This window comes from Podarcis pityusensis (genome assembly GCF_964106645.2).
Source record: "Podarcis pityusensis genome assembly, chromosome: 7".
In the NCBI taxonomy this organism is placed as follows: Eukaryota; Metazoa; Chordata; class Lepidosauria; order Squamata; family Lacertidae; genus Podarcis; species Podarcis pityusensis.
Window position 1 is genome coordinate 39,457,099 of NC_138031.1, and position 12,257 is coordinate 39,469,355.

General features: G+C 39.7%; 1 protein-coding gene and 1 long non-coding RNA gene across 2 annotated transcripts in view; one reads left to right on the top strand and one right to left on the bottom strand.

Annotated features, from left to right (window-relative positions):
* The window catches only part of ATP6V1H (ATPase H+ transporting V1 subunit H), a 41,357-nt gene that overhangs the window by 17,233 nt on the left and 11,867 nt on the right, over positions 1-12,257 (top strand). Inside the window, exons 5-8 of the mRNA XM_081013522.1 lie at positions 397-510; positions 1,958-2,062; positions 2,977-3,018; positions 10,908-11,005. Of these exons, the coding sequence (XP_080869648.1) occupies positions 397-510; positions 1,958-2,062; positions 2,977-3,018; positions 10,908-11,005 (359 nt within the window). The remainder of the gene's footprint in view (positions 1-396; positions 511-1,957; positions 2,063-2,976; positions 3,019-10,907; positions 11,006-12,257) is intronic.
* LOC308481386 lies at positions 9,720-10,978 on the bottom strand. The gene is made up of 2 exons (XR_013988616.1): positions 10,844-10,978; positions 9,720-10,043 (listed from the first exon to the last, which is right to left on the bottom strand). It is a non-coding gene; the product is annotated as an uncharacterized lncRNA (long non-coding RNA).

Here is a 12,257-nt window from a genome sequence, read left to right on the forward strand (position 1 = left end):
GGCTCTATCTTCCTGGGGTGTCCCCCTAGGCTCCCCCCTTGCCCTGGCCACTGGTGCTCCTTTCTGTGAATCTTCTGATTCACTGGAAAGACTCGGAGATCTCGGGTCGTCGTCATCACTCATCTTTTCTTCTGCCTCCTCTCCCTCGCTCTCTGTTTCCTCCCTTGCCCTTGCCTCTGCTCCTGAACCCCTGACATTAATAAAAATTATTATTTAAAAAATAAAATGTACATATGCAAGTGAAAACAATCCATACAGAATAGAACTATGTTTATATAGAACTATGTTTCAACTATGTTTATAAAAGAATCTCAGCGGATCTCCAAGTGCCCCAAGGATAAAACTGTCTCCATCTGTTTTCTGACTGTGTTTCCTTTCCATTTATGCTTCTTGCAGGAAAATCACCAACGTGTTAGTATTTTCTTTGACTATGCAAAACGAGGCAAGAACACTGCATGGTCCTATTTCCTTCCAATGTTGAATCGTCAAGATCTTTTCACTGTGCACATGGTAAGCTTTCAGCTCAGTCAAATAGCCTGGGTTTGAGACGGGACCTTTGGTTGCAAAACTTAGGACAGATTTATTAGACCTTCAATATCAATGTCCTGTCAGCACTTTATAATTAAGGGTTATATAAATTGTCCATTAACAACACAACAGCTTTATTTAAAGTATGGTATTTAAGTTTTCCATGGAAGGAAGGCATTCCTAGCAGTATTCCTGCATTATCTGACTATAAAATTTTCAGAGACCAAGCCAGAGTACAATATGGATGTGCTGTATGACCCATCAGTGTCACCTTGTTTGAAGTGTTGATTTAAACAGGCCAGGGTAAAGGACTTAGTTTTACATGAACATTATTAGATTTAGCTGTAATGCTCAGCCTCTCTCTTTCCCCAAACCTTTAGAATGGGACAGTTCATAAATATAAACTAATGACTAGGTTTTCTTTCTTTTTAAACTGCTAGCCTTTAATTCTAATGCCCCTTTTCACGCCTCTCTTTCATTCTGTTGCTCCTCAGGTTGGCAAGAGGCTCCAAATGTTTAGCTAATCAAAAGCCAGCGATTAAATACATTTTAAGACAGCCATATATTATTATCAGTAAAGATCTTGAACCAGCCGGATTAGTAAAAGAGATGATGTGGTAGAGGGGTTATGCTATTTGATTGTCTTCTCACAAGAGTCTAGTGGCTCTTAAAGACTAACAAATTTACTATGGCATAAGTGTTTGTGAACTGTAGCCCTCTTCCTTGGATGCAACTAAAGTTCTTAGATTGTAATGCTCCTGTTTAAAAGGTATTAATATTTAGGAACATAGAAAACTGCCTTATACAGAGTCAGACTTCTGGTAAAAAGGTAAAGGACCCTTGGATGGTTAAGTCCAGGCAAAAGCAACTATGGGGTTGTGGCGCTCATCTCACTTTCAGGCCAAGGGAGCCAGTGTTTGTCCACAGACAGCTTTCTGGGTCATGTGGCCAGCATGACTAAACCGCTTCTGGCGCAACAGAACCGCATGACGGAAACCAGAGCACATGGAAACGCCATTTACCTTCCCGCTGCAGCAGTACCTATTTATCTACTTGCACTGGCATGCTTTCGAACTGCTAGGTTGGCAGGAGCTGGGAAAGAGCAACTGGAGGTCACCCCTTCGTGAGGATTTGAACACCCAATCTTCTGGTCGGCAAGCCCAAGAGGCTCAGTGGTTTAGACCACAGCGCCACCCGCATCCATAGCTTAGTACTGTCTTGACACTGACTGCCAGTGGTTCTCTAGTGTTTCAAAAGAGTCTTTCCAATCTCTGCTTTGAGATGTAGGAAGTTGAACACAGGACCTTCTACATGCAAGGTGTATGTGCTACCGCTGAACAATGGCTCCTCTGCTGTATCCATTGATGATGTTATTGCAAAATCTATGATAATATGTGTCTGAGTTTATGTTTTCTGCACTTTCTTTCAGGCAGCCAGAATTATTGCCAAGCTAGCAGCTTGGGGAAGAGAACTGATGGAAGGCAGCGATTTAAATTATTATTTCAATTGGATAAAGACCCAGCTTAGTTCGCAGGTAATTATATTATAGTCTAGTGCAGCTCCCCTTGGCCAACAGCTGGGGATGATGATAGTTGTACGGCAAAACACTTGGAGGTCACCAGGTTGGGATCTGGTGATATTGCAGTGCTTATAAACAGGTATATTTGGCAGATCTACAATTCGACTGCTTGTATTTAATCATGATTTTAGCTCATGCTCCACAACAAACTTCTCCTGTGCAAGCCCCAATGAGCCCTTAAATTCAAATCAGTAAATGCATTTAAATCTGAATAATGTCCTTTAGCTGATTTTTGTGAGTAGTAGTGTGTGTAACTGCAGTGGGGAATTGTACATACTAAGTTATTGGAACTTTTTCCTACAGTGTGTATTACAGTGGCCAGGTTCTTGGGGCAGGAAATATTTTGGCTGCTTTGTGTGGTACCAGGTATATATTGACAGAGCTAAATTCCCTATTACTTAAAATGTACATCTTATTGAAACACTCGGCCAATTAAGCATTTTTCAAGTTCATTAATGTAAGAGGATTAAATACTTCAAATGTGCAGAATATCTAAATGTACTGAAGCGTAGCAATGTACAGAAAATGTTAATTACTTGGCTTGAAATGTTGGTACTTTGTGGCTATGCTCTGAGTCAAATGTGGGAAGTGCTGAAAGAGAATAAAGTATTTCCCCTTTTGGATAGTGGGAGCAAATGTGCCATGACCAACCATTTGGAAGCAGAATAGGAGTCACCCCAGATGTGTGACTAACTGCCACCCTTGTGAGCAATATTTAGGGGATGGTCGGAAATTTATTTCCAATTCAGTCACACGTAGGATAATAAATATATGTATATATCTCTCTCATTAGGCTATATGTTTAGATTTGTACATAAGGGCTGTCTTGTTGCGAATCTTTAAATGTAACTTTCTCCTTTCCATGCTAGAAACTACGCAGCAGTGGTAGTGCTAATGATCCTGGAACAGATGTAAGTATCTCTGCATAACTTGTAAATCTTTCTCTTGATACAGTGGGCTAGAAACACTCAAATTAGTGGGAGATGTTGGCCCCGACTACCATGTCCCGTTGATTTCAAAGGAACTAAAGCATGACTAACTTAAACTGCAGTCCTAACTCCATATATCTCGGAGTGTGCCCCGTGGACTTCATAGGACTTACTTCTGCGTAGACATCGTTAGGATTGCACTGTTTGTCTGGATCCAGCCCAGAGTATTGTTTCTTGTGGGACACTGATGCTAGGAAGGCTCGTGCAGTAACCGGGATTGAAATGTATTTTCCAAATATATTGATGTAGAAGATTTGTACTCTCAAGGCAGTTTACAAACAATGGGTGATACCCATAAACTCAGAGTTCACTGGGATGTGCACACCAACCCACAATTCAACAGCCCTTAGTTTTCTGGCTGATGGATGGGCCAGACCATGCACCTCTTTGGTTCTACAGTCCTAGGGCAGCTGGCACTTGGAGCAGAATGTTTTCTGGGAGGGAAAGATTCATGGAGCTGTTCTATCTCTGACCAATAGATTGGTCTTCCCCATGCTGTGATGTTCTTCCTGGGAGGCTGGGCAATAGGCTTTAGCTTCCCATGGTCCTTTGACTCTCTGGCCAATAAAGCAATAGAGACTTTGAATAATATATCAAATCCAACTAGCTTCTGAGTTTGAGGTTTCTTCCCAGGATCTCTTTGTCTTGTAAATCTCTGCAGCCAGCTCCTCGATCATTTACGGCTGGGATGAGGAGCTTGTGGTCCTCCCAGATGTTGCTGGATTCCAACTTCATCAACCCCAGTCAGTTGTGATTTATAATCCAGCAACATCTGGAGGGCCAGATGTTTATGGCATGATTGTTTTCAGGGTGATCCTAAGCATGTGGCACTGTCAGATCCCACAGGAATATTATCCATCTTTGCACTTTTGGACAATCACTACGATATGATGGCATTGAAATGGGTGAAACTATACGTGCAGTAATATTTTATCCTTTATGAAGATCTTATTTGTTTAGCTTATATCTTGATAAGAGAGCAGTTCCGCAGTTGTGGGGTGGTTGTTTTTAAAGTAATGAAACCAGGCATAGGTTTGGCTCACTCTCTGGGTATCTGTACTGTAAAACTGCAAACTGTGATCCCCAGCCTCGTCCAACCTGTTTAGCCTTCGCAGGTTACTATTCTGTTGTTGATGATATTGCAGGAAGTTTTTGTGAGATTTGATCTGGAGAAGACAGTTCTGTAGTTAACAAATAAAAATAAAACAGGTGTTTCTTATCCGTTGGCACAGTAAATTTGGAGGGGAAATAGAGCTCTGCAGAGAACATTGTTGTGCTAAAAATTACTCTCTCCATTTCCTTCTGTGAATACTTGTTAGGTACGTTAATATTATAATGCTCCTGGATTAGCAGTCCATTAAGCTGCAGATGCTTCAGAAAGCAATTGTGAAATGTCATTTATCTCAAAAGCTGTACTGCTCAGTATTGCCACTTGATGTCTCTAAGAAATAAAAACACTCCCAACAATTCAGGCTATACCAAATGTTCTTGGAATCAGAAATGTAATCAGGTGTAATATTTATTGTCATTAGGGACTCATGTAATAGCTGAGCAGTTATCCTGAGGCACAGGGTTGAAGGGAGGGAATAACTGAATGTTTAAAACAATAGTACTCAGCTTCCAAAATGGGTAAAAGGAAGCTGATTTTAACTCAATTTCCTGTTCAACTTATTTAAATGAATACTGAGTCAACTTAAGTCTTTCTTTGACAGTTGACAATCTGAGGGGTTTTGGAGTTGATGTGCACATCAAATGACCAGGCAACTCTACGAAACTCACAGGGTGACCTTGGGCTAGGGACTGCCTCTCAGCCTGGCCTACTTCATAAGGTTGTTTTGGGGATTAAATGAGGAGAGGGAGAACAATGTATGCCACTTGGAGCTCCTTGGAGAAAAAGCTGGGATATAAATGCAATAAATAATCAACTCTGCATTCCTTCAGTTTAGCTTGAGGTTTTATTTCATAGAAGCAGTTTATGGAGACTAACCTGAGATAAATGGGCAGCTCTGGAGATGTATTAAAAACACAATTTCTGCTGCACTTAATTTGCATATGGTTGGATGTAATTAAACATAATTTATTCTTTTCATAAATGTGGCACCTGCAGTACTATACTATGTGTTGAAGGGTTTGGGGAAAAGGTTGGTGAACTCTCAGTTATGGATTAGCTTGAAAATCCTGGATTTATTTGTTTAAAATGTATTTTCTGCCTTCCATAAGGATCCTAAGGGTCTGGTTTATAGGAAAATAAATAAAAACAAATGCAAGGAGGATCAAAAAATCTGAAAAGGTTACTCACTTTTTTTTTTTTTAGTGATGGCAGCTTTCTTAGATGTTCCAGCTTTTTGCTAAAAAACCCCCAAAAAACCTGTTTACAAGGCTTGCTGCCCTGCCAAGCCAAGGCATGTTCCTGAGACAGTTCTATCCAGAACAGCTGAGCAAGACAAACGGAATGCTTTGAAATTTTCACTACTTCCATAGTGGTCCAGGTGTCTTAGGATTTGTGTGCTTGGGAATCATGAACGGAAAAGCATGGAAGGTTGGACTCCTTATGCTAGTCTGATGTGCCACCAAAGAGTTTTAAGTGTTACCTGAAGGCAGCCCTGTATTGGGAAGTTTTTAATATTGACAGTCTTCTAGTTATGGGGAAAAGTAAGGGGGCTATATCTGGTTGGAGCTTTTGATCCTATTTCCACATGTGTTTTGTATAGATATTAAAGAATGGTGAGAACACTACCAGTGATTTTGATTTTCTGCTATTTGCTGATGCAATACAGGAAGGATGGTGGTTTCAGTGATTTGGGCTTATTTATGACTTTGCTTAGGGGACGCGGGTGGCGCTGTGGTCTAAACCACAGAGCCTCTTGGGCTTGCCGATCAGAAGGTCAGCGGTTTGAATCCCCACAACGTGGTGAGCTCCTGTTGCTCGGTCCCTGCTCCTGCCCGCCTAGCAGTTCGAAAGCACGTCAAGGTGCAAGTAGATAAATAGGTACCGCTCCAGCGGGAAGGTAAACGGTGTTTCCGTGCGCTGCTCTGGGTTGCCAGAAGAGGCTTAGTCATGCTGGCTACATGACCCGGAAGGTGTACGCCAGCTCCCTCAGCCAATAAAGCGAGATGAGCCAGTAAAGCCAGTAAAGCAACCCCAGAGTCGTCCACGACTGGATCTAACAGTCAGGGGTCCCTTTACCTTTACCTTTATAACTTTGCTTTAAATAGGAGCATTTTTTGAGGTGTAAAGAAAATTGAACCCTGTTGGTCTTATTCATGTGCATTTTCAAACTTTGAATCTAAGTGTAGAGAAAATAATAATAATAATAATAGTAATAATAATAATAATAATAATAATAATAATAATAAATGTATTATTTATACCCTGACCATCTGGCTGGGCTTCCCCAGCCACTCTGGGTGGCTTCCAACAAGATATTAAAATACAGTAATCCATCAAACATTAAGAGCTTCTCTAAACAGGGCTGCCTTCAGATGTCTTCTAAAAGTCTGGTAATTGTTGTTCTCTTTGACATCTTTGACATCTGGTGGGAGGGAGTTCCACAGGGTAGGTGCCACTACCAAGAAGGCCCTCTTACTGGTTCCCTGTAACTTGGCTTCTCACAGTGAGGGAACTGCTAGAAGACCCTCGGCGCTGGACCTCGGTGTCCAGGTAGAACAATGGGGGTGTAGATGCTCCTTCAGGTATACAGAAAAGCATGTATCCTTTACATTGAGATAATGTATCTTCTTCTTTTTAATAAGTTTTTTATTAATGTTTTTCACAATGCAGTAAGATTATTAGAGATAACATACCTTCTGTCGTGTTTACATAGGTTAGGAAGCAGTTCTTCAGCTTCCTAGCTACTGTATTCATAGCAAAATAAACATTGATTACTGTACATTGTGTGTATTCTTTTTCTCTGAAAATGTCATGGCTGCTCGCTGCAAGTTCAGGGACGACTTTGAAAAGAGAGTAGGAGTTTGTGAGTTGTGCTGTAAAACAATGCAATTCTGTAACTGCTTTGATGCAGTTTGACAACGCAGTTGAAGCCTTACAAATTTGCCCCGGGTTCCATAGTTGGTTGGATACAAGTTTGGAATAGAGACAATGCTTTCAAATGAACACATAATCTATTGAATTACAGGTCCTTGGATTCCTGTTGTTATTGTTTTATATAATGTTGTTGGAGTAACCTGACAGTGAACTGCATTCAGTAGTAGCTTGGGCTAATGTTTATTTGTTTCTCTTCCATTTCATTTATATTCTTTGAAATGTTGTTACTCAGAAATTGTTCTGAAAAGCCTGACTTTGCTCTGTGTCATAGATGGGCAACCTCTTTTTTTCTATCATGGGCTGCATTGCCAGGGATCTGTCAGGGATCCCAGGCCAGTTGGGGTGGAGCAAAAGCTGATGTTGGGTGAAGCGATGGATTTAACTCATCTGGAATGAATGCTGCCCTGCTTCAGTTTCCCCTGTGGCTGCCTCTGATTAGAATTCTCAAGAAGGCAAACTCGGAAGTAAGCCCCACTGGGGTCAGTGCAATTATTCTTAATTAAGTATATAGAAGGGATTCTGTTAGCACAACTGACCAATAGAGCTATGTTTCTAGAAAGCAAGTGAAGGTACTTTCTTTTGGACTTGGGGGAAGGGGTAGCCACTGTGGTGCTCTCTAGATGCTGCTGGCCTACAACTCCCATCAGCCACAGACAGTGTGGTCAATGATCAGGGGTGATAGGAGTTGTAGTTCACCAACATCTGTAGGACAACAGGTTGTGAGTGCTACATGCAGTGGTGCCTTGGTTCTCAAACTTAAACCGTTCCGGAAGTCCGTTCCAAAACCAAAATGTTCCAAAACGAAGGCACACTTTTCCATAGAAAGTAATGCAAAGTGGATTAATCTGTTCCAGACTTTTAAAAACAACTCCTAAAACAGCAGTTTAACATGAATTTTACTATCTAACGAGACCATTGATCCATAAAATGAAAGCAGTAATCAATGTACTGTAGTCACACAATCAATCAGTAGCTGCACTGGGTTCCACACAGTCACAAAAACAATAGAGCCACAAAAACAAAATAAATAGCAAAAAGCGACAAACTTCAGCATAACACTCAAAACGGAAGTGTGGCACTCAAAACGGAGCATGTTAAAGTTTTAAGTTAAATAAAACTAAAACTAAAATGATGGTAAAGAACATGGGGGAAGACCTAAGGAGGCAATTAGAACTCCAATCAGGAATTAAAGAAGTAAAAAAGGTAAAATACCTAGGAGTGTGGCTTACAATGAAAAACATAAATTTAATGGCTGATAACTACATTAATACCTGGAAGGATATCCAAAAGGAACTAGACATCTGGAACAGGATCAAACTCTCCTGGTCAGGTAGAATGGCAGCAATCAAGATGTGCATACTGCCGAAATTATTATTCCTATTCCAAAACGTTCCGGTGATTAGAGGAAGTGCAGTATTCCAAAACTGGCAAAAAATTCTCTCTAAATTTATATGGCAAGGTAAAAGACCGAGAATTAGATTTAAATTGTTAATGGATAAAAAAGACAGGGGAGGATTCTCAGTCCCAAATCTGAGACTGTACTATGAAGCCTCGTGCCTTTGCTGGCTTAGAGAATGGATTATTTTGAAAAATACAGACCTGCTAGACCTAGAAGGATTTGACTTAAGATTTGCTTGGCATGCTTATCTCTGGCAGAATAAGGAAAAGGTGCATAAAGGCTTCTCGAACCATATTATCAGAGGAACATTGTTAGAAACATGGGAAAAGAACAAGAAACTGTTGGGGGAAAAAAACCCCTGGTGGCTATCGCCTATAGATATGTTAACTATTAAAAAAACAAATATAGAAGGTGAGAGATGGACTTATGAAGACCTCCTAGAAAGATCAGAAAGAGGATGGAAAATTAGACCATATGAAGAGTTAAAAAGTAAATTATCAGGTTGGCTGCAGTACCATCAAATCAATGCCCTATGGAAGGAAGATAAAAAGATCGGAATGAACGAAAAAAAATCCAAGTTCCAGGTAGAAATAATAGAAGGTAAAACTAAACTGCTATCTAAAATGTACAATCAGCTATTAGAATGGGACACCAAGGATGAGGAGGTTAAGGATGTCATGACAAAATGGGCTATAGACCTCGGATACAATTTGGATTTCAACAAATGGACAAGGCTGTGGACTAAAGGAATGAAATTTACAGCTTGCACCACCCTCAGAGAAAATATGGAAAAGATGATGTACCGTTGGTACATCACCCCTGTGAAACTGCAAAAAATGTATAAGACTGGAGATAATAGGTGTTGGAAGTGTAAAACCAAAGAAGGAAGTTTCTTCCACATGTGGTGGAAGTGTGAAGAAATCAAAAAATTTTGGGAATCAATATATAATGAACTGAAAAAAATATTTAAATGCACTTTCGTTAAAAAACCCGAAGCTTTTCTTCTGGGAATGATCGGAGACGAGATTAAAAAAGAGGATCATATAATGTTTCAATACGCAACCGTAGCTGCCAGGATCTTGTTAGCAAAAAATTGGAAAACCCCAAATATCCCGACTGTTAAAGATTGGCAACTTAAATTATTTGAATATATGGATTTGGCAAGAATGACACAGAATATCAGACAGCAAAAAGGTACAAAGTTTATTGATGACTGGAATAAATTTATAATGTACATGGAATCAAATTCTAGAGATATAAAAATCACAGTAGGTTTAATATAATCCTTGCGATGTTTAGATGATATAAAATGAAAACTGCAGAACAGAATTACTACTTTACATAATCCAAAATCGAGATGGAGGGAAGTCAACTTTTATTTGTGTTAACTGATGTTTGTCTTCTGGTTTGTTTATATTTTCTGTTTTGGTTGATGTCTTTCTTTTTTCTTCTCATTGGTGTGTTCGGTTTGTTTTTCTTTTTCTTTTTTCTGTTGTTGTTTGGCTTAGAAAATTAATAAAAAGAAATTTAAAAAAAAAACAAAAAACGGAGCATGTTTGGCTTCCCAAAAAAGTTCACAAACCGGACACTTACTTCCGGGTTTGCAGTGTTTGAGTTCCAAGTTGTTTGAGTACCAAGGCATTTGAGAACCATGGTACCACAGTACAAGCATGTACAAACACAACAGAAGCCTACCAAATTGTTCTCAAACAGCTGATTGGGGAAAAGCCACACAACCAAAAATATATATAACAAATAATTATCCAAGAAAATAACTGCCACTTACAGGGTATAGTTGTTCTGAAACTATGTAGGAAGAGGTGGGAAACTTTTTTAAAAGCTAGGGAAAATAAGGAGGGAATTTTAAAAGGAAGAAAGGAACTCTGAAGGAATTGAAGAATAGGGGAACGTTAGGAGGACACTGGTTCCCTATGTACTGAACATCTGTATTTTTCATTAAGCATCTAATAAAAGACTTACTTGGGAGCAGAGGGGAAATCTGGAAATTAGGCGGAATATGTTAACAATAACATTATGCTCTTGTTCAGTGTTGGCTAGGTTTTTGCTGTTGAAGTGTGGGTTCTCACAGCCTACCTAAGTGAGAGCCCTGGTAAATAAACTGATTATTGACTTGATAATTTGAATTTGATTCTGTCTAAGGACACTGTGGCATGAATGTTGTTAGCCTTAGTGACTAAACACAACTTTGGAATAACAATAGGCACTGATGGCAGTGGGCTGGCTTTTGTTAAAGTAAAAGAAACAGTGATAATTGGAGACTTCTCAGTTGTTCTCACACTTACCTATCTTCAGTGCAACAACAGGATATATGTATTTTTTGTAATGGTGTATTCTTCTTTCATGTAGAGTTCGCAATATGTCCAGTGTGTCGCCGGGTGCTTGCAGTTGATGCTCAGGGTCAATGAATATCGTTTTGCATGGGTCGAATCAGATGGAGTTAGCTGGTGAGTATTTGTTGTACAGAAAAAGATGAGCTTCTAGTATATCCATGATGAAAGTGTTTTCCTACTGACTTATGCATTCTGTTGAGCTGTTAAAAGAGTCCTTAGGATAAGTTTGCAAATCTAAAAGTGTTGTACAGTCGTACCTTGGATCCCAAATGCCTTGGCTCCTGAGCAAATCGAATCCCGAACGAAAAACCCCCGGAAGTGAGTGTTCTGGTTTTCAAATGATTTTTGGAAGCTGAACATCTGGCATGGCTTCCGCAGCTTATGATTGGCTGCAGGACGATCCTGCAGCCAATTGGAAGCCGTGCTTTGGTTTCCGAACATTTTGGATGTCGAATGGACTTCTGCAACGGATTCCAATCGGCTTCCATGGTATGATTGTAGTCCTATCTCATAGATAATTCTGGGTATTGTTCTGTGAGTGGACTGGATTCTTTAACAAAATTCTGTTTACTTTCCAAATAAGTCCCTTGATGAGAGTCCATGATATTTTTAAAGAACATTTTGTTTGTGCAGTACATATAACTTCAGTTGCCGCAATCGTGTATGTAGTATGGACTTCTGTAACTTTGCTCAAGAATACATGTAGATGTTTAGGAGTGATGGATAATATAGCTGGGCTTCTGAAAAGCCTTTGACACAGTCCGTAACCATAGCTACTGAGTAAACTTAGCAGTCATGTGATAGAAAGGCTGATTCTATTCTGAGAGACAAGGAAAATCTGTGGCTCTTGGGAAGTTGTTGAATTCCAATTCCTCAGCCAGCATGGCTAGTGGTTTGGGATGGTGGCCGTATGGAGGGCGAAATGTTAGCAAACACTGTTCCGAAAGTTCCCTTAACTATGCTCAGAAATGCAGTGGTAAATTTTGAAGCTTTATCACAGCAGCCCATATACAGGCCCAAAGGAAAGTTCAAAAATGTTGGCAGCATAATTTGTAGTTTTATTAGGGCTAGCATGACTATAATTTCATTGTTTCGTGGTAGCAAGCACCATTATATACATTGGTGTATATAGGTTCATATTTCAAACACATTCAGCTTTAACAAAAGATTTTAAGCCATTTAAAATGTAACCTTTAGTTTTCACCTAGAAATGCAAACCATCTTGTAAAGAATTGTTACCATTTGAACTCCTGTTGTGAAGTAGGAACTTCATCAAAGAAAAGGAAGGCAATACCAGCCTCTGCTTGATTATTTCTCTCATTTTGAGACTTCCTCTGTATTCTGATTTGTCACAAAACAACAACAG